A 27,200-nucleotide genomic window follows, 5' to 3' on the forward strand; every position below is an offset into this window, starting at 1 on the left:
TTTGGCTCCCGAATAGTTTGTGCTTCCTGCAGCCAATCGGAAGCAGCACCTTGGTTCCTGAACATTTCGGAAGTCGAACAGACTTCCGGAATGGATTGCATTCGACTTCCAAGGTACGACTGTATTGACATCTTCAAATGAAATTAGGACTAATGAACCACCCATTAAGGCACTAAACTCCACTCACCTGCCATTTCCCTCTCAGCTTTTTTGGCTTTTTCTTTGTAAATATTATCCAACCTTTTTTGTTTCTCTTCATCTCTCTTCCTTTCTGCTAGAGTTCTGGCATTTGTATCTTGAAAATCTACCTACAGAATTGTAGAATAAATTTTATTATTTTTGCCGTTGCTGAAAACGTATCGTGCATGTCAAGACAAATTTTCTTCAGTGGTCAACATCTGAAAGGAACCGACTGCACAAAATAATACTTTCAGATATTTCTAAAGCATCTGTTTTTGAGCTAACAATAAAAGCTTCTTCTCAGAAGCTTAGGGCAAATCTCACAGCAAGTCCTTACTAGAAGTAGCACAAGGTGATACTAATACAGCTTGTGTTCTATGTGCATGGGAAGGCACAAAGATTTTCTTAAGCCATTCCGGTTTAAGAATACTTACCTTTTTTGTTTCAAATACTTAAACGATGCAAACTTTCAGTAGAAACACACATCTGATGCAGGAAATTCATTTTTCAGTGTCGTGTTTGTTAAATAATGAGTATTTTAGTATTACCAATCAGTCTATGTGCAGCAGCACTTTAAAGTAATATAATATGGGTCTTTCGTCTACTTATTTATAAAGAACCATATATTTTTTTTGTTCACATTTAATATATTTACGTCTGCTAGCAATGAACTAAACATTTCCAACACTTTATTCGTATAAAGCCACTAAGCATTCAATCAAGAAAGTGAATATTTAAGTACCTTCTTATTCTGTTTTAGGAAATGGAATCCTAGTGAAAGTTTCTTGTAGGCCTCTCCATATTTCTCATGCCACTCCTGTACAGATTTAATGGCAGCTCTTTTTAGCTTTTGTGCCACTTCAACCGGTGGGGGAAGTGGCTGATCATAGTCTGTTTCCACTGTGAGCTCCAAGAACTCTTGGAAGTTTGAAATGATTAAAGTCCTAAACTGATGGGAACGGGTAAAGAGTTCATCCACAACTTGAAATGCTGACAGCCGTATCTCTGCGTGCTCTTGATTCAACTGTGTCATCAGCAAGTGATAAACATGAGTAATATGCTCATCCGAGGACCTTTGGGAAAGTAACCAGCATGATTAGCAGAAAAGCAAATACAGTACCGTCAACAGTGAAGTTTTTGTTTTTTTAAAAGTAACACCCAGGACAAGAAGAAAACTAATTCTCCCCAATTGCTTAACTTACTTCTGAACAAGCATGCACAAGATTGCACCCCCCGCTCCAAATAATAATATAAAGAACAGCAGACAGCCACCATGGAAACGTTTGTTTTTAAAATAAAGATTCCCAGATTTGCTTTTTATCATATTCTTTTTGAAAGAAAGGTTCCCAAATTTGCTTTTTACAGCAGCTGGGATTTTTTATGCACAAAAACAGAAAGATGAAGAAGTTCCCACCAAAGGAGGACGGATAAGTAAAGAGAAGGACTATGTGGAATCAACAAATTTAACAGCTAAAATAAGAGAACTCAACAACGATTGCTTTATGAAAGAACAGAAGCCCTTTTTGGACCATTTAAAGAAATATTATAGTATAATGAATTCGTGAGCAGGGTTTGAACCATAAGTAACAGAACTGGATGAGAAATTGTTGCGTTATTGTGATGATAATAAAAGAGGGGAGACAAGGTGCAGTAAAGAGGAGGAATAAAACACACCATGGAAAAATTACGGTAGATGGGAAGCAGAGAACAAGAAAATAAGCGTATTGGAATGATGTGAACTTTTTGGAAATTTAATAAAAATGTATCCAAAAAGGAAAAAAGAAAGAAGAGGAAGGAAAGGTTCCCAGATGAAAATGATGGACTTTGCAAAACTGGCCAAACTGACAGGAAAAATCCCAAACCAGCATGATCAAGTATTCCAAAAGGACTGGAGTAAATTGTAATTAACCATTGTAAGCAATTAACATCGCTAGTAGGGGTTGTCTGAAGGTTTGTAATGAGGATTTTCCTACCATGCTATATTTAAATTTTGAGTTATTCTGCAATGAGTGCAATTAGAACTGGGAAACGTACAAAAGGCAAGGATTATAGTGTAAAGGTTGATTTTGAAAGCCATGAGGCGGGAGGCTCTAAAGAGCCAGGGAAGTAAAGTGGATAATAATGATGTGAATGTATATTATTAAATGGAAATATAAAACAAAAATAAATAAAATAAAGGGGGGGATATTCTACATTAAGAGGTTCCTACTTGCACATCTTCTTCAGCTCCTTGAGCTTGGCGGGGTCCAGGCGCGGCTCCCCCGACGTCGTGAGCTCCTCCACCAGCTGAGGCAGCTTGCCGTCCATTTCTGAAGGGGAAACCCGGCTGCCCGAAGGGACGAGGGCGAAGAGAGGGGCGCCTTTGCTAAGGCAACGAAGCCGCGGTTCTCTGCTGCCCTGCGGGGCGGGCGTCGCCGGCGCCTCGCCCGGAGCCCATTCCTTTCTGCGCTGGGAGACGCAGGCCGCGGAAGGAGCCGGAGGAAGGCCTCGGCCTCTCCCAGCCGCCGAGCCCGCCCCCTTCGCTCGCCTGCCCGCTTCGTCAGGCTGCCGGGAGAGGAAGGCGGGGCGGAGTCCGGAGGGGAAGGGAAGAAGGGAAGGGCTGCCCCCGCCCTCCGGTCGAGCCGCGGCGGCCTCAAAGCAGCCGGGAGCTGCTGGAGGGCGAGCGCCGGGAAGGACGGGGGGCTGCTGCTTCTTCTTCTGCCGGCTGGCTTCACCTCAGCTTCGTACGGCTCGCCGGCTGCGGCTGTTGCCGGGCGGAGATAGTCGTGTCCCTTTATCGGCAACCTTGAGGCTGGATTACAGCCGCACGTTCTGTTTGGGCTGCCCTTGCTGCAGAAATTCCAGTTCCAGGAGGTTGGAAGCTAAGGCTGGTGCCCCCTAATCCATAATTCTGTTGCTAAGGCTGGTGCCCCCTAATCCATAATTCTGTTGCTAAGGCTGGTGCCCCCTAATCCATAATTCTGTTGCTAAGGCTGATGCCCCTTAATCCATAATTCTGTTGCTAAAGATGATGTCCCACAATCAATAATTCTGTTGCTAAGGCAGATGCTCCCCTAATCAATAATTCTATTGTTAAGGCTGATGCCTCCCTAATCAATAATTCTATTGCTAAGGCTGGTGCCCCCCTAATGCATAATTCTATTGCTAAGGCTGTTGCCCCCAATCAATAATTCTGTTGCTAAGGCTGTTGCCCCCAATCAATAATTCTGTTGCTAAGGCTGGTGCCCCCTAATCAATAATTTTGTTGCTAAGGCTGGTGCCCCCTAATCCATAATTCTGTTGCTAAAGCTGATGTCCCACAATCAATAATTCTGTTGCTAAGGCAGATGCCCCCCTAATCAATAATTCTATTGTTAAGGCTGATGCCTCCCTAATCAATAATTCTATTGCTAAGGCTGGTGCCCCCCTAATCCATAATTCTATTGCTAAGGCTGTTGCCCCCAATCAATAATTCTGTTGCTAAGGCTGTTGCCCCCAATCAATAATTCTGTTGCTAAGGCTGGTGCCCCCTAATCAATAATTCTGTTGCTAAGGCTGATGCCCCACAATCCATAATTCTGTTGCTAAGACTGGTGCCCCCTAATCAATAATTCTGTTGCTAAAGCTGTTGCCCCACAATCAATAATTTTGTTGCTAAGGCTGATGCCCCCCTAATCAATAATTCTGTTGCTAAGGCTGATGCCCCACAATCCCCAATTCTGTTGCTAAGGCTGTTGTCCCCCTAATCAATAATTCTATTGCTAAAGCTGACGCCCCACAATCAATAATGATGCAGGCCTGCCAAGTGTCCCTATTTTCCAGGGGCAGTCCCAGATTTGCAGAATCCATCCCGGTTTCTGATTTGATCCTGGAATGCCCTGCTTTTCCTTAGGACGTCCCTATTTTCATCAGAGGACGTTTGGAGGGTTTGGTGGGATGTCCCTATTTTCATTGGAGAAATGTTGGAGGGAACATCTATATTCATCAAGGAAATGTTGGAGGGTATAAACCAGGTTGCGCAATGTCATAAATCATGCTTGCTCTCAACTTACCCTCCATGCTGCTCCCACACTTCCCCTCAGTCCTTCAGGCCAAATCCCAATGGGGAGAATGGGGTGCCTGGACCAGCAATAAAGCCTCATGTTGTACTGGCCCTATATTGCCTTATTGCTAGAGAAATCCTCTTGTGTTGACTCATGCTTGTTTGCAGGCTAGTTAAACCAGACTTTCTTGTCCTTGATGTTCTCCATTGTGTTAAGACTGTGGCTCCCATGCCAGCTGCGGATGATGGGAGTTGTTATCCAATATTTCTGGAGAGCAGTAGCATTGAGAAAGTCTTCACTAAACAGCGTTCTACCAGGCCGGAGCCAGAGTTGAAAAGGCCTTGGCTCTGGTTGAAGACCACTTTGTTGTTGTTTAGTCGTTTAGTCGTGTCCGACTCTTCGTGACCCCATGGACCAGAGCACATCAGGCACTTCTGTCTTCCACTGCCTCCCGCAGTTTGGTCAAACTCATGCTGGTAGTTTCAAGAACACTGCCCAACCATCTCGTCCTCTGTCGTCCCCTTCTCCTTGTGCCCTCCATCTTTCCCAACATCAGGGTCTTTTCCAGGGAGTCTTCTCATGAGGTGGCCAAAGTATTGGAGTCTCAGCTTCACGATCTGTTCTTCCAGTGAGCACCCAGGGCTGATTTCCTTCAGAATGGAGAGGTTTGATCTTCTTGCAGTCCATGGGACTCTCAAGAGTCTCCTCCAGCACCAGAATTCAAAAGCATCAATTCTTCGGCGCTCAGACTTCTTTATGGTCCAGCTTTCACTTCCATACATCGCTACTGGGAAAACTATAGCTTTTATTATACAGTCCATTCCCAGGACCACTAGGGTGTTGCTATTTATGGACCTTGAGGCTCTCCGTGGGGCATACCGGGAGAGGCGGTCCCGTAGGTACAAGGGTCCTAGGCCGTGAAGGGCTTTAAAGGTCAAAACCAGCTGGAAAAGCACTGGGTGAATATGCTCCCATGGCAGATACCCCGTGAGGAGCCTTGCTGCAGCATTCTGCACCCGCTGGAGTTTCTGGGACAGCTTCAAGGGCAGCCCTGCATAGAGCGAATTACAGTAGTCAAGCCTGGAGGTGCCTGTCGCATGGATCACTGTGGCCAGGTCGGGGCGGGAAAGGTAAGGGACCAACTGCTTGATGCGGCGAAGGTGGAAAAATGTTGCCTTGGCTTTTGCTGTAACCTGCGCCTCCATGGAAAGGGAGGCGTCAAGGATTACACCCAAACTCTTAACGGAAGGCAATCGCACTAATTGGGCCCCTGCAAGAGAAGGGAGTTGGTCTCTCATCCCCATGCCATTCCTACCCAGCCATAGGACCTCTGTCTTCGAAGGATTTAGTTTCAATTGGCTCCCACAAAACCATCCAGCCACAGCTTCCAAGCATCTGGTCAGTGTGTCCGGGGCCGAGTCGGTGTGGCCATCCATCAGCCATCCACTGATGAAGTAGGGAGTGCTAATGACATGGGATGTGGGGGTTGTAAACACAATTGTGACTTATGATGGTTCCAGTATTGAAAAACGTCAAAGCAAGTTTCGAAAATAATAATCCTGTTGCACAGATTTTGAAAAGGCACCCTGGGCTCCTTTAGGAGGAAGGGTGGAATATCGATTTAAATAAACTTAAAGGGTACATCTCAACAGTGTACGGTGAGGAGCATACCGATTCTGAGCAGGAATGGGCTGCTAAATTATTTGTATTTCAGTGCATATCGAAGGTCAGTGCTGCTTCCCCTTTAAACGATGCTCACCTGGATTTCAGTGGAATATAAAGCAGAGTTCACAAATCTTCACCAACTTTTTTCCCACTGCAAATTGGCACTGAGTGGACACAATTTGAAGCAAAGAGCAATCTTGAACCGTCTATTCATCACTTCTTTTCAACTACAACACCATGCCACCCAGCCTGTTTTATCCCCAACAAACATCTCAGGTTCCAAAGTAACCACAGATGTCTTGCAGCATACCTGCTGGGGGAAATTTCAACATGTCAGTGAATGAGTATTGTCTCCTTAATCATGCTGCAATTCCAAACTCGTAAGAAGAAACTTGAACTTTTAAGTTATTCAGTCTTACTCTGGTGACACACAAAAACCTCCCCTGTGCTGCACCAGTATTAAAGATGGCGAATGGCTCCTGTCTCCCAGTTTAACCTACTCCAAATGCATGCAGTGGAACTGAATAGCGCCAACTGTTCTAAGAAATAGCTGCTATGTTTTATACTTACATGGCACTGAGGTTAACAGCAGACCTTTAACTTGCAGTTTTTCCTTATGTCCTTGGTGCATGATTAATCTAAAATTCCTGACCCTTCAGGCCAAGGAACACAATGTGCCTTCACTAAAATGCTTTAATTCTTTAAAAAATAGCAAAAACTTTTGAAGGCAGAGTTAGGGAGCCCATAGATCATAGATGTCAACTTTCCTTTTTTTAAAGGGAAATTTCCTTATTCCGAATAGGATTCCTCGCAAGAAAAGGGAAAAGTTGACAGCTATGCCATAGACAGCCCTCCAGATATTTTTAGACCTCAGGGATAATGAGAGCTCTAATCCAGGAACAACTGGAGGGAAACAGGTTCCCTCACCTGAAAGTACTTTGTACATGGTCTTGCAAGCTTATGACAGAAATAACGGTGATTAAAAATGGCCTATAATCTTCACGGGTTCGTTCAAAAGCCCTGTTAAGTCATTCAGTAGTCCTTTACTCAGAGGGGTGTGTCTGCAAAGCTGGGTGTTTTAAAAACAAGAATTTAGCCAACTGTTCTCTCTCGATTTGTTATAACAGATAAATCTCAAGAGATGCAGAGCAATTGAGCTAAGCCAGGCTGCAAGATAAGTGAAATTGTGGAATTTCGCCCCCTTTCACAGGTAGATGTACCTGGAGCAGTGCCCCTTCTCATTCTGTAAAATATTACATAGCTACAGTCCGTTCCCTCCAGCAGCAAATGTTGTTTCCCCCTGTGGGGAAACAATGTTTATCAGAGATGCTTCACTGCCAGAGAAACACCAGTTGAGCTACTTGTTTTTAATTAACAGGTTTAAAATGGGAACTTTTAAAATCTTGAAACTTTAAAAGTGTTGAAATTATGAACTTTCACCAAAACAGCCAAAAGCATAGCATTGCGATACTGTGACTTCAACCATCTGAACTGCCAAAAAGAAAGATTTCAGCTAAGTTTTGGGTGACCAGCATTTGTAAACATAAGACTTGGGCCTTCCAATGCAAAAAAAAAATCAAAACTGTTTAACTCAGCCATTCTTCATGAGAGTTTTCTGGCTTAGGGTTACATTCAGATCTGGGCTTGTGGCTTATCTGACTTGAGACAAATCACAAGCTGTAGCCAAATATTAAAGCTAAAGATCAAAGCTGCATCAAGTGTGTTCTATTTGTTTAAATCACTGCTTGTCTATGATAATTAGAAAATCAAGACTCCCTACATTAGTCTTTCACTTAGAAACATAGATTCTGTATTTAATTTTGTGATCATGTGAGTATCCCAATTCCACATCTAAATGTATCTCCTAGCCCTTCCCAGAATTTTGAAGGTGTACTGGATCAAGTGTTTAGAAGAGATGAGCACATCTCTCCCTTTACTTATTGATAGCTGTTCAGATTTCAAAAATACAGTATCTGTATAATCCAATAATCAGACAAGTATCCAGAAAATACTGAGTTGTCACCAGTATTAGGTAAAATATCTGTAATGTGACCATTTTAGTAGTGAAGGTTAACTCCCCGCACCAATTCCTAGTTTCAAGAACAAATTAACATTCCACTGTCAACTAAGGAAAAGAAACAATGATTATAAAAGGGTTTGTGTTTACAGTCTTTATTAGCTAATCAACATCAACATGCAAAAATAAATGCTAAATACAAACTTCTACCATATGTTTTTTTCCAACTACAATGGTTTTATTTGGAGAGTGATAAGGATGTGATTTGCAGCTGTTAAAACTGAACTAATCTCTTGTGTAATGAATACCCTAAAATTACATAATTAATCCTGCAAGGCATCTTCAAAATTTGCCCAACACTTAAGGTTACCAGCTGATCTTTATGTGAGTACATTCTCAAAGTAAGAAATAAGGCAGTAGCACTAATGGTTTGATATTGAATCCTATGCACATAGTAACTAATAAATGAAGAATTTTAACACTATGGTCAACTGGAAGAAGGACAGACATACAAGCAGTGCATTGTGCCTGTAATGTTTTCAGTTACTTCGTATTTATGCAGTCTTCCCAAGATGGTCAATGTGTGGAGGGTTTTTGGAAGAGAATAAACCCTTGCAGTACTTTTCAAAGAACTCCTAACTGATCCAGTTAAATCAGCCTTGTGTTAGTGTTGTCGTCAAGCATCTACTATGGCCCATGGGATCATTTCAAAGGCAGAATGGAAGAGGATTTCAAACAAAAGGGTCTTAGCCAATTGCTAACACAGAAAAAGGAAGCACACAGACCTACATCACACTTTGACATTGCAAATCTATTTCCAGTTTATGTGTCTCATGCTGACAACCACATTTGAAGGGGAGATGCACGTGTGTGCGTGCACACACTTGAGGCCACAAGGTCGACACACATTCAGAGGCCGTGACTGGCCCCAGTTCCCTGGTGCATGTATCACAGTTTTGCATATTTGGCCCCTTCAAATAATAAGTTCTTCCATACATGGGCACATATTGGTGATGTTGAAAACAGGTCTGGAAGTGTGAAATGGCCCTTTGAGGTTCACTGTAACTTTTTTCTCATGTGAAACTGTCCATTTTTTGAGCTGAGTTTTTGCTGGATGATTATTTGAGAAAAGTCCAATTACTGTAACAAAATCCAAACATTCAATATTTGTTCCCTCCAAGTACAACCTTTTAGTCACACTTCCTCAGTTTCTAAGAGTGTATATTGTTGTTCATTGATCTTTGGTCGCAATAAAAAAATGCCACCAACCAATCTGATTCCCACCCCAGCTCTCTTAGCCACACTCAAGATCTTTCTCTACAAGTCATGCCAAAATATATTATGTCAAATTCCAGCGGCACTTCATTGTATGTACGAGGGAATTACATAATGTAGACCTTCTCAGCTTGTGAGAAGTTGAAGACTTCTTTGGTTCTTGGGCAAACTACTTTATCATCTTGACGAACAGAAAGCAAAGACTGAAACAAAAAGAAGAAAGATTAATTATGATAGTCCCAGAGTGAAATAATGTGTTTATCCATTCTTCAGTTTCTGTTATCTTAACTGCAAAGTTTTAAGAGCTGACACAATCCAAGACTCCACACTGCTATATACATACACTAGCCAATGTCTGTTCAGCCTTTTCGTAATCCTATTTTGACTGATTTTTTATTATTATATACAATATTTATATATTGCCTAATCAAATTTTATTTGGGTGGTTTAAAGGTTTAAAACAAGAGACGTGCTAACACAGAATAAAACTAGGAAATGCATAAAACCCATGTAAAAATTTGCAACAAGTTAACATTAACATAAGAATCTAAAAAGCAATAAAATATAAATATTTAAAAGCTCGGGAATATTTTTAAAAGGTTTCACAATGTAGGCACCAGGCAAGTTTCTCTATGGAGGGCATCCCACAACTGCAAAGGTCCTGAGTTTCCTTTGATGGGAATCTAGGGAAGGGCATTGAAATATGATTTTAAGTTCTGGAATAGGTACATGTAGGAAAAGGTGATCTTTCTGGTAAACTGTCAGCCAAAGCCAATCAGAGCTTAAAACGGTTCATAACAACCCTTTGAACTGGACCTGAAAATGGACTATAAAGCTGGTGAAGTTGGTGAAGCACTGGTATATGAGCATTATCAATCTGTCTCAGTTGCTTGCTGCTCTGTGTTGGAGCAACTGAAGATGCAAGACAAACTGAAGTTTATGGACCATCTTCAAAAAAATCCCCCTGTACAATGCATTCAGCAATCCAAACAGGAGGTTAACAGGTATCAAAAGTTGTAGCAAAGCTATCTTTGTCCACAACCGATACATCAGCTTAAACTAATAAAAGGTATTCTGAGCTACGGAGTCTACTTATGCCTCTAGTGACAATGAAAGAGTAGACCAAAACTACATGTGAGCCCTTAAGGCAGGCATGGCCAAACTTGGGCCTCCAGTTGTTTTGGGACTACAAATCCCATCATCCTTAGCTAACAGGACCAGTGGTCAGGGATGATGGGAACTGTAGTCCCAAAACAGCTGGAGGGCCAAGTTTAGCCATGCCTGCCTTAAGGGGAATGTAACCACCTGTAGTCCACATGAGCACCACTCAGCCAGGCAGACAAACCACCCTATCACAGCATTCAGTGTTGGCTAGATTGAGTCTGAGGTCTCAGGGCCCATTACTGTGCTCAAAACCAAAAAGACAACTAGATGCAGGAGAAAACCCAGAGAGAATAAATTCTCAAAGTGCCAAAATGTTTTTATTATGCTCAACATATTCACTAAGAAGTTATTTCATCTGGAGCGTCTTAAACTTTTTAAAATTAACCCGCAAAGATAATTTTCTGAAGCTTTGTCCTCTGCTGAATTCAACTAAAGGCCTAAGCAAATTATTGAAGGCTTTTGTAGAATTCAGCAAAGCAGAAAGCTGTACAAGTTAAAGTTGGAAGGTTCAGTAAGTTCCTACATTGGCTCCCAGTTGTTTCCGAGCACAGTTCAAAGTGTTGGTGTTGACCTTTAAAGCCCTAAAGGGCCTCAGCCCAGTATACCTGAAGGAGCGTCTCCACACCCATCGTTCAGCCTGGACACTGAGGTCTAGCGCCGAGGGCCTTCTGGCAGTTCCCTCACTGCAAGAAGCAAAGCTACAGGGAACCAGGCAGAGGGCCTTCTCGGGAGTGGCACCCGCCCTGTGGAACGCCCTCCCATCAGATGTCAAAGAGATAAACAACTACCTGACATTTAGAAGACATCTGAAGGCAGCCCTGTTCAGGGAAGTTTTTAATGTGTGATATTTTAATGTATTTTTAATCTTTATTGGAAGCCGCCCAGAGAGGCTGGGGAAACCCAGCCAGATGGGCAGGGTACAAATAAATAATAATAATAATAATAATAATAATAATAATAATAATAATAATTATTATTATTATTATTATTATTATTATTATTATTTCCAACCCAATTTAACGCCATTATCTGTTTTAGGAAGCTACATATATCACAATAGTTTAAAACATCTATGGAAATACACTTACATTGTATCCATACACATATCCATTTGGAAGCATCATGGGAGGATTATTTTCATTCATCACATCTCCTGAAATCTTGCAGACTAGTCGGGAGTTGGCACAATGTGCCATTGGCAGAGGCTGAGCCAGCTTATTTAGGGATTTGCTACAAACAGGGCAGTCAGGGTTTTTGGAACTGCCATCCTCTTTATAACATTGTCTATTTAAAAGTGAGTTAAAGGATAATAGATAAATTACATATTTGAATAATAAACACCAAACAGAGAACTTTTTTGCTACAGAAGACGGCTTTTAGGCTTATATGAAGAAAGTGGATCTGCAGGTGCAGATGTTCGTTTTATTTTTGTATACAGTGGTGCCTCGCAAGACGAAATTAATCCGTTCTGCGAGTTTCTTCGTCTTGCGGATTTTTTCGTCTTGCGAAGCACGGATGCACCCTGGTACTGTATTATGAACATTATTACAGTACAGTACAGTACTCCTTTTATAATGGGATAGCGGGCAAAGCAAAAAGCGGGTCGCTCCCCAGCAGGAGTTGTTTCCCCAGCCTGGAGGATCTGTTGCCGGGAAGAGGCAAAGACACCCCCTCCCACCTCCCCACGAAAACAGCCCCCCTTCCTCTGTCGCCAAGCCTTGCCACGTCTTCGCTCCGCCAAACCGCGTCCCACATCAAAGCCCCAGCCCGCTCCTCTCCCTCTCTCTCCACGAGGTGCCAAAGGAAGTTCGAGCCCAGGAACCGAGGGCGGACGCACGAAGCTCCTGGCGCGGACTCTCCCTTGCTCCCCCGTTACCTTGCGCCACGCCGCCGGGCTCCCCACAGTCTCGGCAGCTGCTCCCGGCTTCTTCCCACCCCCGCAAAGGCGCCTTCGCGGTGGCCCAAGCGCAGTGGATGCCTCCTCCTCCTCCTCCTTGGTCCCCTCCTCCTGCCTTTGCGCAGTTAGGGCAAACTGGAGCAGCCACGTGGGGAGGGGGAGAGAGAGAAAGAGGCAGAGGCAGCGCAGAGACCCAGCCAGATCCGCTGGATCCCAGCCCATCTGCCTCCTCTGTGCCCTCTCCAGAAGAGGATCCCTCTGGAAAAGGTAGGTCGCTCCCTCGCTTGCTCCCTGCCAGCCCAGTTCCCGCTTTAAACTTGGTACAGTATTAACGGTTTTAAGAAAAAGGAAACAAACTCGCAAGACGTTTCGTCTTACGAAGCAACTCAAAAAACGAAAAACTCTTTCGTCTTGCGAGTTTTTCGTCTTCCGAGGCATTCGTCTTGCGAGGTACCACTGTACTTCTGAGCCTCCTAAACCTGTTAAATTTTCAGCTCACTAAAAGCGGCCAAGACACCCGATGGCTCAGGGCTTGCTCAATTTTTTTTACCGAGCGTGTAAAAATGCATGAGTCTTTTCTGATTCAGATATTACAAATTTTTTTTAAATAAAATCCCAATTTATATCAAGATTAAGAGCCTGTGTGTCATGCAATCTGCATTTTGGAGAACACAAACAATGAAAGATGGCTGCTCTGTTGTTTTTTTAAAAAGTATTCAAGGCATAAACATATGTCTTAAATTTGGGCATAAATTTGCCAAACGCAGATTGTCTACAAAAAACCGAATTTTTAAGGACCAAGTTTCAGCATCCCACTCTGATGCACTGAAGGATACGGTGTTTTTATAGCTGAAAGCCCGGCCTGGAGTGTTATAGTAAAGACAGAGTTGTTCCCCAGCTGATGCAGCCTGTAGTTATCATATCTAAACTGCTGGATTAGCATCCTCCACCGGGCAGGGTCCAGAAGATCCTGTGGGGGGAACACAGAGACACAAAAGTGCAAAAGGCAGACTGTGATATTTCAATAGTTTCAAAGTATTGGGAATGTAATTATGTACTGCAACCAGTTGAACCTGGAATTTTTTTGTGCATCTCAGTTTTAATACTTTCAAATAGGCCAGCGGGGAATCACAACCGTTCCCAGCTGTCAATATCGAGAAGCAGATTAACAGAACATTTTGCCAATAGCAACAAGCAGGTTAAATGCATGCTTGAAATCCTCAATATTTAACAATGGGCATCAATTTAGAGTCAGTAAGCATTAGCGCATCAGTACACTGCAAAAAAGAAAAAAGAAAAAAAATCCTCTGCCCATCTTTTTAGCTTAATTAAATTGACACATACCTTGTAAGGAGAGATATGAGTATCTGAAGGGAAGGCCAACATTCCCATCACCTGTCGTACCTCGTCCAGTTGATTTCCTTCAGCCTGGCTGAAATGCTTCCTTGCATGTCTGAAATTCAGAACGCAAAATTACTCTGCTTGCATCTCAACGTTTGCTTTATGTTCTTTTTAAGAAGTACCAACCCTTACCTGCAAAGAGAAACATTTTTCGAAGCAAATCTTACAACCCCAGGAAGTTTTCTCACTTATCTATGAAAGTACTACATTTCTGAGCCACAAAGTTTATTCCAGAAGAGAATCCAATGAACCATGATCATCCACCAAAACACATTTTTTGTTGCAAGTCCTGGGGAGTGTCTGATGCATTGTCAAGAGACTGAGGGGTGTGTACACCCCCCCATCTACAATGTCACCACCATAGCAAGAATGGTGTGGAAACACTTTTGACTTTCATGTAGCAGTGTTAGGGCTGATGAAAACCAACATGCTGTCAGGTCCGCTGTTGCAAGAACAGCAAGAATTGCTGTTGTGGCAACAATCAGATGCCAGAAGAAGAGTTCTGGCATTCTGAACATCAGCTGGTCCGTTCAGTGCAATCATCTCACAACCCCTGCTTTTGATTCTGCATGACCAATACAGCTAGTATGTCACCAGTCTTCTTCCTTGCAGCACCCCTTGTCCTGGGATAAGACGGTGTTGAGTAAGAAAAACAAAAATTTGCTGAATACAGGTCACTCACAACATAGGCGCAATTAACTTGCACACATTCGACTTTATTGGCATTTTAAAAATATTTTTAAAGAGGGCAGAAAGAGGGTGGGAATCTGGGAAGAAAGACTTTGGCAATCCCAACTGCAATTGAATAAAACGTGTGTAATGGTTATAGGGGTTGCTCGTGCGTAAGTTGCCGCCACTCCTGGCTAGGTTACCTGGTTGAACCCTTTCTGTCTGGACAGCCCTTCACTTCGTGGCTGTCTCAGTCGCTGGCAGAATCCGTCAGTGGGCGTTTCTTGAACTTCTTCCAGCAAAGAAGTTCTTTGATGCCATGTCTCTGCCTACTCTCCCTGCGCGGAAGTCTTCTGCGCAGGGTGGGTGTGGGCAGCGGAGGACCCGTGCTCTCCCCGCTGGTCTCCGGCGAGGAGTCCTGGAGCCCCCTCGCCGATTCCCCCATCTGCCCCCCTTCACCCCTGGTGTTACGCTGATTTCCTTCCCCAGCAGATGGGCTGCCTTTCTCCCTGCTAGGACCCTCTCCAGCATCGCTCTGGAGCCTTGCCTCCGCCTCTAGTTCCGATGGCAGTTCCCTGACAACGTGTTTTGGTTTTTACACACTATCCCTGGAACATACCCCCATGTACCGTAAGTTGTGAGTTGCCTGTATTTTAAGGCATTAGTTTAGAGACACAACATGTCAGTTTGACAAAGCAGTAACGGTGCTGTACAACAGCTCTAAAATGGTCTAAAGGAAAAAAAAAATCTAAGAACACAGAGTTACACTAATACACAGTGAGTCGTTTATCTAACTCCAAAAAGCAGGACTCCCTCAATACAAGGCCCGATAATAGGTGTTTAGCTAAGGTTATCTGAGCAAATTCATTCTACCTGCTGGCTTGCAGCTAGAAAAGTCACATATTCTAATGGCTCCTCCTAATAGTCTACTGTATTGTGCCGATTCGATGACTCATCATGCAAACTGAGCTCTACACATTCATATCAAAGTTCCAAGGGTTATATCGCACAACACCAACAAATGGCAAAGAGGGAAGAGTGATGAGAGACTGGATCAATTCTCAATGGTTCCCACAGTTTACTTTTATCGTATTTAAATCAATCTGCAACCTGAGATACAATTGAGAAGGGGAAAATATTGATCCTCATCACAGTTTGAGTAACTTGGGATAGTTAATTACTAGCCCAATGGTGTTCAAGTGTAGTAGCTGACACCTTCTTTGACATCATGTTCTATGATGGAACTTATTTCTACCTCATCGCCTTTACATTATCCTACCATCTACAACACTACTAACACCAACACTGTCCCTAGCAGAAAAATATGATGGCAAGTCTTAACGTATCATGCAGCAAAGGCCTTTCTAGCTGTCTAATATTTCCAGTTTAGGTTTGGAAAAGTTTAGCTTCTTGGACCATGGTCTCTGCTTCCTTAAGGAAGGATTTCTGGAAAGAGATGTGTTGCACCTCAAAGTGGTTGGCAAGAATATGTTTGCTAAGTCTCACAAACCTGATCAGGAGTGCTTTAAACTAAATCTTGTGGGAAAAGAGGACAATAGTTGGTTGATGGGAACACTTGGTACTGGGGATAATAGCTTCACTGACGCACATGAAACTTAGGTTGTGCTCCAGAAACCTGCTAAAGGGCAGGAAACTACAAGGAGGAAGCAGCTGGAGGGAATGACTTGTATCTATATAAACGCACAGGGTATAGGAACCAAGCAAAACAATTTTGAGCAAATATGGTCTAATAGGCATCACTGAAACCTAGTGGGATGAGACTCATGACTGGAATGTAGAAATTGAGGATTATAACCAGTACAAAATTCTGCAAATCCTATTTCCATACCTGACAGCATCCAGTCTCTTGTTCTGTCGAATAAGTTCAATGAACTCCTGAATCCTTAGGCTGAACTCCAGACAGCTCTAAGATTAAAGAAAAGACAGGATCTTAGATGTGGCCACATTTAAGCTGTGATCTTAGACATACTTACTTTACATTATGTTACAGTGAAATCAATAGGAATTTTGAATTGATATATTTAGGATTAAGGTATATGCAGTTCTATTCGTTGGTGTTTATATCAATAATGATGTGCCACTAGATTATAATATAATATAATAATATAGGTTTGAGTTGCATAAAAACAAATCTATTTGCACCTCAGAATTGAATGCTATTAAAAATCCTGTTACTATGACTAAGGTCTCATTTCTAGCCAGTGTTACCTCTCTGCATTTTAAATTTGAATTTTGTGCCATAACTGAAAATACTTTCTGAGAAGCAACAATCAGAAATAGGAGGATCTGCATCTTTCAGTGAGACCTCTTTGAACAGGAATAAGTTATTATTCCACACTACTTAATTAAGTTTAAAGAAAACCAAAAGGCATTTGTTCATTGGGGGGGGGGGGGATTAGATGGACTGAGGTCATCCGCAGGTTAAATGTTTACAGTACTTGGTGATAACAGATCAAATTACTTCGTACTGAAGTTCCCTTAACATTTGTTCATTGTAATGCGAAGGGCTTGTATTAAAACTAACCTTCACTTAAAACTGATCCTAATGTTCTCTTTTTATATACAATCATTAATCAATTGCACTGCAATATTATCCATGTGGCTAAAGTTTTTTAAAATATCAGTAAATGGGGGCGGGGTGCTTTTTTAAAAAAAGTTTCTTTCAGTTTAAAAATGCAGTCTGCTTACATCAAGGCAGAGTTAAAATACCCTTCCCCCTCTGCATGTTCTGGACTACAACCTGTACCAGCCCTATCTGTTGACTATGCTATATGGAGCTGATAGGAGTTAGTTGCAGTCGAAAGGATCTGAAGGGCACCAAGTTGCAGAAGCAAGAGTTAAGGAACACAATGCAATGTGTGTATTTATGCATAAATGCTACAACTTGCACTGGACCAGACATTATCACATGTCTGTACTGCTATGGCAGCTCTCCTCCTTCACACTGCGGCAAGTTAAAGTTTCAGGATCACATATCCTGCAATTTTATAGTTAACTGCACTATAGTTAACTGCATACTGCACTATAAAGAGGTCCCCTCCCCCTATGAATTTAAAGGACACTACACATTCATATTCTGCTCTCTTCTGCTTATCTTGTAGTAAACCTTTTCCAATAAAACATTATGTAACGATTGTATGCCGCTGAAATCCTATACGCCAAAGTCGACAGGACCTTGGGCAGTAAGGTTTCTGCATGCAACTAGACTGCACCGAGAATTTGCAAAACAAAGAGCTGGTGTGGCAAAGCAAATGTTGGCACTTACCATGGCAAGTTCCTTCTCTGGAGGGAGAAAGGGGATCCTGTGTGGGTTATCACTGCCCACTTCTCCACTGGCAGGAACTCACCCTTTTGAGAGGGCACGCCTGGTGGGCGGGAAAACCCCCTCACCAGTTCAATTTGTGCTTAAGAAAGTAACTGTATAGCCAAAAATTAAACAACTTAACAGGACAGGGAGGGAAAGGAACACAACTTGTCAGGAGAAAGGAACTCAGCTGTCCCACAGTGGGATATACCACTCTGTTCCTGAGGCCCAAGAAGAAGAAGAAGGAGTTTGGATTTGATATCCCGCTTTATCACTACCCTAGGGAGTCTCAAAGCGGCTAACATTCTCCTTTCCCTTCCTCCCCCACAACAAACACTCTGTGAGGTGAGCGAGGCTGAGAGCTTTCAGAGAAGTGTGACTAGCCCAAGGTCACCCAGCAGCTGCATGTGGAGGAGCAGGGAATCAAACCTGGTTCACCAGATTATGAGTCCACTGCTCTTGTAAGGCAGCCCAGGTGAAGAAGAGAAGAATGGTATGGGCTAAAGAATAAGCGAAGGGAAAACCGGGGTGGAGGGAGAGGGAGAGAGAAGAGGCCCCGGAACATTGGTGGTGGGGGGCCCCAAACCCCCGTTGATCCTCAGCTCAGTGACAGTGGTCACTTGGGAAGACTGGATCCCCTTCCTCCCTACAGAGAAGGAACTTAACACGGTTAAGTACCTGAACTAGATCCTGATGGGCCTGCACACATCTAGAGAGTATCATTCCTTCTCCCTAGCAGACCTGGGCTTTGAGCAGAAGGAAGGGAGGACCACCTCTTGAGCCTTGTGGAGGTTGGAGTTAACCATTGGGATGAAGGTCTAATCACAGCGTGACAGACTCCTTCGGAATAATACATAACTCCTTGTGGACAGAAAGGGCTGCAATCTACAATACCTGCCGGGCTGAGGTGATAGCTGCTAGGAAGAGAACCTTCCAGCTCAGGAACTTCAGAGGTACCATCTGCAGGTGCTCAAAGGGGTGGGGGAGACCAGTGAGCACCTTCAGTACCATATGGAGGTCCTAGGTGGGGAACCTGTGCACTTTAGTAGTACAGTGGTACCTCTGGTTACGTACTTACCGTATTTTCGCTCTATAAGACGCACCAGACCACAAGACGCACCTAGTTTTTGGAGGAGGAAAACAAGAAAAAAAAAATTCTGAATCTCAGAAGCCAGAACAGCAAGAGGGATCGCTGCGCAGTGAAAGCAGCAATCCCTCTTGCTGTTCTGGCTTCTGTGATAGCTGTGCAGCCTGCATTCGCTCCATAAGACGCACACACATTTCCCCTTACTTTTTAGGAGGGAAAAAGTGAGTCTTATAGAGCAAAAAATACGGTAGTTCGAGGTCCGTTCTTAACCTGAGGTACGCCGTTCTCATCCTGTTCTCTTCCTTAAGCAGAGTCTGTAACATGAAGTGTATGTAACCCGAGGTACCACTGTAGTAGTAGGAGGAGGAGGAGGAGGAGGAGGAGGAGGAGTATACCACCCTTCATCCAAAGATCCCAGGGCAATATTAGCAGCACTGCCAAGAAGCATTTGACCAAGGAGAAGGAACTCAGAGGGGCTCCTCCTGACCTAAACACTGAGGCCAAGGCTGCTACTTGTCTGCTAAGGGTGGAAGAGTCCTCTTCCAGGCTACAATGTCCATTGTCTGCCCTGCCCGGGTTCCCAACGACTCTTCTGATGAGTCCACAGAGAGCTTCATCCTCCTAAGCAGCTCTCCTCCTGGGCAAAAAACCCTTCCATCACTTTTCACCGCTTTCTGAAACCTTCTCCCCATCATGGAAGGTCCAGAAGCCTCCAAGGGCTGTAGGCCTGAAAGGAAAAGAAAAGGGATACCCGAAGGAAGAAGAGGAGAGATCGATGGTGCTAGGAGTAAGCGAAAAAGAGGCAGGCAGAAGAGGAGCGGGAGTAGAAAGATGATCCAGGAACAAAGCAAACAAAAGATCAAAGGGAAATGCCTTTCAAAATGGTGTTCCCACCTTCTCTCTTTTGCAGTGCCTGGAGCTCCCGGCAGGAGCAACCTTCAGTGGAGCTAGCAGGAAGTTGAATTGACTGGGGGGGGGGTGCCCTGCCTGCCCACCAGGTGTACCCCTCAAAAATTTGACTTTCTGCCAGTGGAGAGGTGGGCGGTGACAACCCACACAGGATCCTTTTCCTCCTCTACAGAGGAAGAACTTATCATGGCAAGTACCAATGTTTGCTTTACACCACACCAGCATGTGGTGGGGCAGAGCCGCCCTGCTAACTTAGCACTGCTACTTTTTACCTAGATGGTGCTGGGACGGAGTGGAGGCTGTGTGTGAACACCAGCAGCCTCACTGGTAAAACTGCCTTGCCACATTCCCATCCAGGTAAAGAACAGGGGTGCCGGTACTGGGATCTTGGCTCTGCAGCACCACAAACACCACTTCTGGCTAAGACACAGCCATGGATCAAGAGGTACCTGGTTTCAATCATCGTCTCTGCCAAGAACTCCTTAGGTGGCCTTAGGGAGCTGAAGTAGACAGTGGCTTGCCTATCTGCAATGTGTAGATAATGTTGACTTACCTTAGAGGAATGCTGTAAAAACAAGGATTACCTATGTTAAGTGCACTCAACACTTTTTAAAGCACTATAATTATTTTAAAGCAAGGAAATGTAACTGCATGTGGTTATGCTGCCCAGAAACGAACTTCTACCAAAGACACCTTTCCCCAATATGAAATTACATCTGTTCGCACCCTTCAATTTTCCTACTATAAAATTTGAGCTTCGCTTACAGAAAGCTTCTCAGTAGAATACAAAATTGTAGCTATGTAAGCCCTGTACTTCTCCATATACTTGCCCAAGTTATTTTTACACACAGGATTTATAAAACTTGTTTTGTTACGTAAAGGTAATTTAGTAAGTATACTTTAATCAACTGGAAACAAATTTTGCCCATGATACGGCTTCATCACATGGGACAACTTCTAAGAATCAAGCTAGATTACATTAAATGCATTTTTTACCAATACAGTTCCTGGTGGTAGTGATTATTGTTTATCCATTCACCTCTGCTCATTCAGGCATAATTTTTTTGCAACCTATAAAGGTTACATTAAATTAAAGCATCATCCAGTTTGCATACCTTCATCTTCCTGAGCCTAGATTTGTTATCATGACACCAAGCTAAGCAAGTCATTGTTTCTTGTCTTTCCAAGGATTCTTCTACTTCTTTGGCAGTCAGGAACATCTCAATATTTACCAGATCCTAAACAGAGATAGGAGTGTGGGAGAGAGAAAGAAAAAGTGAGACGACGTAGTTACTCACCAGAGCCAGAAGAATGACACCATATACAGCTTTCGTTAATATAACTAACAAGCTTTTCAAGATGACCCAAACATTGAGGTTTTTCCTTTTTGTGGGGACAAGGGAGGGATTTGCAGAGCACCAACATAAAGACAGTCAAACTCCTTTTCCTTAATGAAGAAAGATTTTTATCCAAATTCTAGTCAATGTCTATGAAATAAAAAAATAAAAAAATTATACTGGGCAAAATCTGAAGAGCTATTTTAAGTACACTCAAGGGCTTGGATGTGTCTAGGGAATCTTAGCTTTTTCCCTTTGAGGAATAGACCCCAATAATCTGTCACAAACTGCTTTTCAAAACTTCTTCAGTGTCAAAGAATGTTTGCCATGTACAGTGGGGGGGGGGGGCTGCTGTTCAAGAAGCATAGCTAAAGTTCCCTGAACATGTGGAACTAGCTTTGGTTCCAAGCTTTTAAGTATTTCCTTTTAAAATAACCTGATTTAAAATACTGGAATTCAATACATACGGAAGTCTACATCCAAACAAAATGAACCCCTGCCTCTCTATCAAACACGTTCAGTTAGTCTGCTTTCCTATACAAAAGAACAGAGGCAAAGATGTGCGACTTGGAAGTCAAGCACTGCAAATTACACAATACAATGTGCATTTCTTAATGCCAAAAGCTATTTTCATTGCATGGAAAAATAACCCTGCTTCTGGCAAGTTTGGGGCACTTTACCTTCAAGTCCTGACCTGTGTCTAGAGGACCATACAAAATCTTAATTCCACAACTGTTCACCAAAGAAGAGAAATTTTGTAAATTGGAAGCATGTGAATCAGAAGATTAAAGACTTTGGATTTTTCTCCAGAGTGTCTTCAGCAGCAGAAGGTTTGAAATAATTAAGCTATAAGATACTACAGGTGCAACAAACAAGTTATTAATACAAGTACTGTAATATAGTTACTGCTTAAAGAAAAATTAAAGAAAAACAATAATGAGGTTTAGAGATCTCTTCTTTGAGAGCACTTTTCAACTCTTCCCCTTCTTTAACCTTGGGGCTGTCGACACTGTATAGGCCAATGAGAATTTTTATATATACTGTATATTTTGGAAACTTGTTTGTTTTCTAGGCATTTGGACTCCTCTTATGATATTGAAACCAAATTTTTGCATGATGATCCTGAGACCAAGAAGCAGGTTTTTGTCTAAGTGGATACAATTGGATTCCATACTGAATCAAGATGGCAGAATGAGCCTTTCAAAGAGGAGCAAAGGAGTGGCAAGGCTGCCTGGAGTCCCATCCGCACCTTTTTAGAGGTGTGAAATCCTGAAAGATTCAAAGGGTGTTGCCCCTTCTGACTGATATGCTCTGCATTCCTAGTCAGCAAAGATGACTGTGACCCTACATACCAATGTGGGAGAAATTAAAAGAGACCTATTCTGTGGAAAAAGCACCTAAGGCTTGTGAAAATTTTCTGGCACTCTGCACTAGTAACTACTACAACAGCTGTTTTTTTCACTGGAATATCAAAGGATTTATGGTGCAGACCAAAGATCCAACAGGTTCTGGAAAAGGAGGAACTCTGTTAATAACCAAAATCAAGACCTTGTACCAACCACTCAATATTCTCAGTGGAAAGGTTACGTTAAGTAATTTGTTTGAATGTTGAATTTGTCTGGAGACAATGGATAAAACTGACACCATTAGATATACTGCTGGATAAGTGTTGAATGGATATTGTATTTGTATAAAAACCATTAAAAATTTGTTTCAAAGAAAAGGAAGAAAGAGCTTTTGGGGCATAAGATTTGAAGATGAATAGAGTGAATACTTAAAACACAGTATTCATGGAATTGTTTCCATGGCAAATAATGGTCCAAATACAAATGGATCCCAATTCTTCATCACCTATGACAAACAGCCACACCTGGACAAGAAATACACTATTTGGGAAGGTAATCAAATTGCCAGTGAGCAAGAATACTTTCCACCCCCTTAACGACATGTTAAAGATGTTACAATTCATGCTAATTCCTCTGCTCAATAGCTAAAAATGCCAATGTAGATTTCTGAAGGACTGGCTTGAAAAACTGCTGGTAAGTCTTTGAAGACAGATGGAGCTTGTGCATTTTCTCTTGGGATTATGGACTTCCCAAGCTTTTCGAATTTCAACATTTCACAGGACAAAAAGCCACTTTTTGATGTGTGAAATTGTACACACTTAAGAAAGCTGGGTTCACTTTTTAAAAAATAATAAAAAAAGAAAGAAAGGAAAAAAACGAGCCTTTCAAAACTGCCGATTCTTTTTGGTTTCTTAGAATTCCCAATGCCCAAGTAAGAAGCTGCTACTATTCTATATCTGATACAGTCAGATACAGCATTGGTACTTAAAATGGTATATGAACTGCAGTTTCAAGCAGCAAGCCAGGAAAATGTACAATTTCTCTCCAGTATAAAACCTTCCTGTACTTGGAAACCGAAGGACAGAGAGGAAGACGCAAGCTTATTACTCTCTTTGATATGCTGTAGTCTTCCATTTGTTGGTTATGTTTGGTTTTTGATAGCTGATCCCGTCAGGCATAGGGTCAAATACGGAGTGAAGAATGGGGGAAGAGGCATGATTGCAGGATTGCAGAGTTGGAAGCGACCCTGTGGGTCCTCTAGTCCAACCCCCAGCAATATAGGAATAACACAAGGCAGTGAACATAGTTTGCTTCCGCCTTGTGGTTTACCATGCTTTACCATGCCTGACCCTGACAGGAAGCTGCCTCCATAACATCACCCCCTCCCCCAAAATCAGGATCTAGTCTCCCAGGCTTAAAGACTCAGCAGGCACCCCAGCACTGAACGATTGCCTTTGAGGTCTCCACGACAACCTTTCATTTCTCAAGGAAAGTGATGTCTTCCAGATAAGCAGTAGTAATAACAATCTAATAACTGGAAGTAGCCGGGGGGGAGCAGATAGCTATCTAGATTCCAGACAGTAGCAAATAAAGCAGCCTTTTGTACTTCATCACAGCAAATACCAACCTCAATACCGCTTTGCCTGGCCAGCTTCACAGCTGTATTGTAATAGCCACATCGCAAGAGATGCTCCACCATCATACGATCCATGCGTTTTTTCTTCCACATGTTAGCAGCAGCTGGTTGGTCACTGCTGTGCTCCTTGAGATGCTCAATCCTGCGCTTGCATAGTTTTGCACTCTCGTCTTCAGCCTGGATTGATTCCACTGCCTATATCAAGAAACCCCTGTTCAGTCAGAAGTTACATTGAACAGGTCGGTACTCCACATTTCACATTTTCTACCATGTAAATGTAGAAAAATATATACAACCTACTAAGAAATACAACACCAAATACAACACCCTCACCCCACCCTGGCAACTGTTAGAATTCCTGCTCCATGATTGCAGTCATGGGATTTTTGTCTATCACATGACGGTGTATGTTTTGACTCCACAGAGTGGGAAGTGACGGAGACAGGATGTTCGTGTCATTGTGTTCCGTGAAGTGGGACTATCATCCTTTGTTCTTTTTCTCTTTGCTGTCTGATGCTATAGAGAGAGAGGGAGCCATGTTGCAGTGCTCCGTGTGTGTTTATATGTAAATAAAGTAGATTAGCCAAAATGCTGAGTTGCTGAGGTCTGTTACGCAAGCTGCGAAGACTCTGCGGATCCCTAAGAGTGCCGATGTCTGTTAGCATTGGTCGCTGTGATGTTCAGGCAGAAGAAAGCTTTTGAAGCTCCCGAATGATCAACCAGGATAGAGAGAACATGCCAGTCGGGCATGTGTCTCTGCCAGGGTCCTACTCGAGAGTAGGATGAGCTCCTGACAGCAACAGTCAAGTCACAGTATTAATGCATAGCTGAAACATATACTATTCTAACCAGGACTATGGGACACACACAAACAGCCATTATAACCATTTACCACTTATTTGTTAACATCCTTGTAGTTAACGAAGATACTGGAGGAATCAACTGTCATACCATGAACGTGCAACTGTTTAACAAAGGAAGATGAGGCTTCTGACAAAGGGCAGAACATGACTTTTCATTAACACACGGTGCTTATCTTGCAGTCATCATACACGTATAGTTAAAATATTGGTGGGACCAGAACCTCGTGAAATGTTCCCATCAAAAATTTACAACCCGAATCTAATGCAAAGGTAGACACATCTCACTTAAATCAATGGGCTTAACTACAGCCACAATTGTGCTGAATTATGGTCCAGAACCTGTGCAACACTATGTACAGTCGACTCACAATCTGCACACATTTAACTTGCACGACTGCAACTTCAGTGCTTGGTGGCCAACCAGCTGATATTGCACAAATTAAGCACACGGAAGGACGAGCTTAAAAGCTCTCAGGCTTGCATACTGGGTTCTGGGAAGGTACCACATGGGCTCTGGAAGGCTCCTGCAAGACCTCGCAGGAGCCCCCCAGAGCCTGGTAAGCAGGCAGAAGAGCTTAAAATCTTTAAAACTCTCCACCTTGCTGGCGTGGGGGTAAGCAGAGCCAATACATGATTTTGGTTTTATATGCAAAAAGGATTTGCATTTTTCCAACCTGGTTTGCTCCTCATTTTTTCTGCATAATGTTACTTCTGCGTTGAGTTCCTTGTTAGGTCATTTGGGGGCTGAAGAATATTAACCTTTTTAAACAAACATTTAGAAGTTAAGTTTTCATCAAAAATAAATCTGTAGCTTCCTAGACCGTTTAAAAGATGACACCACTTAGTAAGTCCTTGTGTTTATGATGTAATCTCTTTCTTGGCATAGCTCCTAAAGAACATAAGAGTAGCCTGCAGGATCAGGCCAATGGCCTCTCTAATCCAGCATCCTGTTCTCACAGTGGGCAACAAGACGTCTTATCCTCCCATGGTTCCCAGCAACTGGGATTCAGAAGCTTTGCTGCTTCTGACTGTAGAGGCAGAGCATAGCCATTGTAGCTTGTAGCAGCTGAGAGCCCTCTGCTTCTCCACGAATTTGTCTAATCCTCTTTTAAAGCCACCCAACTTACCTTCCTTTTCAGAACACTGAGTTTTTCAACTACTCCGTCAAGGAGACTAACCACAGAATCCACAGCTGGGCAGCTGCTCAGCGTCTTCTCCAGCTCTGCTACAACCATAGTTACGTGGCTAGTCTCTCGGTCAATGTTTTTCTGAGCAGCTCGGAAACGTTTGTTCAGCGTTTCGTATGGCACCTTTAAGAAGAAGAGAAATTAAAACAGTGTAAAAAGTGTTTACATCAAAACTCTTGTGCTTTCTATTTCTGTTTAGGAAGACAGGAAGCATCCATTGGCCCACTGAGCTCATTACACCAGCCTTTGCCCAGTACATTTCCGAGCACAATTCAAAGTGTTGGTGCTGACCTTTAAAGCCCTAAACGGCCTCGGTCCAGTATACCTGAAGGAGCGTCTCCACCCCCATCATTCTGCCCGGACGCTGAGGTCCAGCGCCGAGGGCCTTCTGGCGGTTCCCTCATTGCGAGAAGCAAAGCTACAGGGAACCAGGCAGAGGGCCTTCTCGGTAGTGGCGCCCGCCCTGTGGAACGCCCTTCCAGCAGATGTCAAAGTGATAAACAACTACCTGACCTTCAGAAGATATCTTAAGGCAGCCCTGTTCAGGGAAGTTTTTAACGTGTGATATTTTACTGTATTTTTGGTTTCTATGGAAGCCGCCCAGAGTGGCTGGGGAGGCCCAGCCAGATGAGCAGGGTATAAATAATAAATTATTATTATTATTATTACTACTACTACTACTACTACTACTACTACTACTACAGCACATACTCCAAGCTGGAGAAGCCTGGTCTCCACTGATAGACAACAACGTTCCATAGATTTGAAGGTGTGTTTTCCAGTCCTTCTTGGAGATGTTTACTGTATCTTATGTGGAAAACTCTCAACAAAAACTTTTAAATAGATTTTTTAAAAACCCAGTTGGCTCTCCCTCCATAAAGGTGTTCTAATCACTGTATCTCTAGCTGCAGGTCTCACTCAATATGTCAAAGTACTTAAAGCACTCAGGCATTTGATATGTTCTATGTAGTATCCTTTGCTGGATTAGTCTTGATCAAGTATCTAATTAAGCAGATATAAATGTCTGTAAAGCTGCCTTCCAATCCAGAAGCTGCAATCTGAGTTTAAATTTTGTGTTCCACTTACTTCTGATAGTCTAAATTAGGTGTTTATATTCCTCAGCATATGAAATGCTAACATTTAAGACTTATTGTGAAAACCACAGTGCAGGGCTCCTGCAGCACGTCAAGTGGGTCTACCACAGTGAGCACACATCTGAA

General features: G+C 42.9%; 2 protein-coding genes, 1 long non-coding RNA gene and 1 pseudogene across 9 annotated transcripts in view; 1 reads left to right on the top strand and 3 right to left on the bottom strand.

Moving 5' to 3' along the window:
• UVSSA (UV stimulated scaffold protein A) overlaps positions 1–3,175 on the bottom strand; it is a 64,564-nt gene extending 61,389 nt beyond the window's left edge. Inside the window, exons 1-3 of the mRNA XM_083738344.1 lie at positions 2,390–3,175; positions 923–1,253; positions 188–308 (exon numbers count right to left, since the gene is read on the bottom strand). Of these exons, the coding sequence (XP_083594470.1) occupies positions 188–308; positions 923–1,253; positions 2,390–2,487 (550 nt within the window). The 5' untranslated portion in view covers positions 2,488–3,175. The remainder of the gene's footprint in view (positions 1–187; positions 309–922; positions 1,254–2,389) is intronic.
• LOC310844418 overlaps positions 1–27,200 on the bottom strand; it is a 157,899-nt gene that overhangs the window by 61,389 nt on the left and 69,310 nt on the right. The window lies entirely within an intron of this gene.
• The window catches only part of MAEA (macrophage erythroblast attacher, E3 ubiquitin ligase), a 28,203-nt gene continuing 9,026 nt past the window's right edge, over positions 8,024–27,200 (bottom strand). For 3 of the 6 annotated variants that reach the window (XM_083738480.1, XM_083738483.1, XM_083738482.1), the window contains exons 2-10: positions 25,921–26,103; positions 23,922–24,125; positions 20,727–20,849; positions 20,165–20,176; positions 16,140–16,216; positions 13,565–13,673; positions 13,057–13,190; positions 11,412–11,607; positions 8,024–9,362 (exon numbers count right to left, since the gene is read on the bottom strand). In XM_083738480.1, the coding sequence (XP_083594606.1) occupies positions 9,267–9,362; positions 11,412–11,607; positions 13,057–13,190; positions 13,565–13,673; positions 16,140–16,216; positions 20,165–20,176; positions 20,727–20,849; positions 23,922–24,125; positions 25,921–26,103 (1,134 nt within the window). In that variant the 3' untranslated portion in view covers positions 8,024–9,266. The remainder of the gene's footprint in view (positions 9,363–11,411; positions 11,608–13,056; positions 13,191–13,564; positions 13,674–16,139; positions 16,217–20,164; positions 20,177–20,726; positions 20,850–23,921; positions 24,126–25,920; positions 26,104–27,200) is intronic. The other 3 variants (XM_083738481.1, XM_083738485.1, XM_083738484.1) reach the window with 1 other exon arrangement.
• LOC310844386 (peptidyl-prolyl cis-trans isomerase-like 3) lies at positions 20,856–23,914 on the top strand (annotated as a pseudogene). The gene is made up of 2 exons: positions 20,856–22,475; positions 22,683–23,914. The product of its transcript is annotated as a peptidyl-prolyl cis-trans isomerase-like 3 (transcript).

This window comes from Podarcis gaigeae (genome assembly GCF_964106915.1).
Source record: "Podarcis gaigeae genome assembly, chromosome: 5".
Classification (NCBI taxonomy): Eukaryota; Metazoa; Chordata; class Lepidosauria; order Squamata; family Lacertidae; genus Podarcis; species Podarcis gaigeae.